This window comes from Cystoisospora suis (genome assembly GCF_002600585.1).
Source record: "Cystoisospora suis strain Wien I chromosome Unknown contig_5399, whole genome shotgun sequence".
Taxonomy (NCBI): Eukaryota; Apicomplexa; class Conoidasida; order Eucoccidiorida; family Sarcocystidae; genus Cystoisospora; species Cystoisospora suis.
In genome coordinates, this window is record NW_027158189.1 from 1 (window position 1) to 1,607 (window position 1,607).

Sequence of the window (1,607 nt, forward strand, 5' to 3'; positions counted from 1 at the left end):
CTCGCACCACGACAGGGCGCGATACTGGGCCCACATCGTCCCGTTACCACTCGACACAATATGCTTCATAAGTAGTCCTTGTCGAGCCATGCTCTTTACTCTCCCTTTTACCCGATAGAAATCCTCTAATAATGCATCCGTTGTACCGCGGTAGTGAGCGTATATCCTCCTTCTTTCAGCTAGAGGGTCGCTCATTACCGGGATAGGAGGAGCCTTCTCCATATTTCGCTCCCGCCACCAACGCATTAAGCCAATTCTTGCGACCGGTACCAGATGAAACGCCTTTACCGTGTTTGCCGCCTTCTGTTTCATCTCAGTTGTAGTGGCCCGGTCGCTACTTGCCTTCGGGCCTCCATCTTCGACCTCATGTACCCCCGTAGCCGCGGTCGCCTGAGTGTCTCCCCCCTTCTCTGAGGCCTTAATTGCAATTGCTCCCGCATAGCCTCGCTTAGCGGGAGCCTCTAGTTTGACGACTCCCGACAAAGTGCGCGCGGGTGCCCTTCTTTGCCGCACTTCCAACAAATTAAAGGCCTCTTCCCCTGTGACTCTTGCTGACGTCTTGAGCCCGTCACGACCTTCGGAGCCCCAAAGTTTCCATGCTTCCTATCGGGCGGGCCCCCACCTAATTCCTCCCATTCTCTTCCCTGCCGCTGCCACGTTCCTCCCCGCGGAGCTCTAAGGCTGCCGGTCCTCGTCAAGAACCTGTTGTTGTCCGTCCTCTGCGGCTGCATCACCTGCCGCTCCTGGCGGACGTATCTGGCTGCCCTGTTCCTCGGGTCATCTCTAATCTTACTCTCGATCCCCGCTCGCCTCCACCTATCGATCCTCTCCCTGGTGTCGTTAAACGCATGAGCTAACTCTATAGCCTCTTCCTTGTTTGCTGGTGCCTTGGTAGCCATCAACTTCATAATTTCAGGGTGTAGTCCGTCCACGAAGATCTCCACCTCTTCTGAGACCGATAGTCCCGCACAGTCGAGTCGCAGTCTATTAAACTCCGCGATATATTCTTCTAATGTACCTGTCATTCGAAGCTGTCGCAACCGTTCCTTGGCTCTCAAAGGAGAGATTCCCCCATAGTTAAGCCGCAGCTTGTGGCTAAAGTCACTCCATTCACGTATCCCGCCCTCTGAGTCCAAACCCATATAAAAGTTGAGGGCGTCCCCTTCCAGGAATGACTCCGCTACCATTATTTTCATGTTATCGGGCGTCTGCGCCCTCCGAAAAAACAGTTCCATCGCATTGATCCACCCCCCGACAGACTGTCCTTTCCCGCTGAAGCTTGGAGGTTTCTGTCTCATCTTTAATAGCTGTGTCAGGTCAACTTTCTCTTCGCGACCGCGTCTAACCTTCTCAGACGGGGTTTGGTTTTCGCCTGCTGTCTTCCTCCGCAGTTGCTCCTCCCCCCTGACATCTTCTGCCTCACTCTCCTCGAGGACCTCCTCCAACATCGCCAGCATTTTCCTGAGCAGCTGTTTTGTTTTCAAGGTCCCACCGCTTCCTTTCGATCTGAGGACCAACTGCGACTCTCCTGACCTCTCCCCGAGTTCTCCAACTTCCAGCTCCCTGGTCAGCCCTTCTTCAATGTTTCCGCTTGACCGCGTCCTGTT

At 54.4% G+C, this 1,607-nt stretch overlaps 1 protein-coding gene across 1 annotated transcript in view; it reads right to left on the reverse strand.

Annotated features, from left to right (window-relative positions):
* The window catches only part of CSUI_009198 (retrotransposon gag protein), a 1,851-nt gene continuing 244 nt past the window's right edge, over positions 1-1,607 (reverse strand). The window contains exon 1 of the mRNA XM_068069314.1: positions 1-1,607. This exon is cut by the window's right edge and continues 244 nt beyond it. Coding sequence (XP_067918710.1) covers positions 462-1,607 — 1,146 coding nt within the window. The 3' untranslated portion in view covers positions 1-461.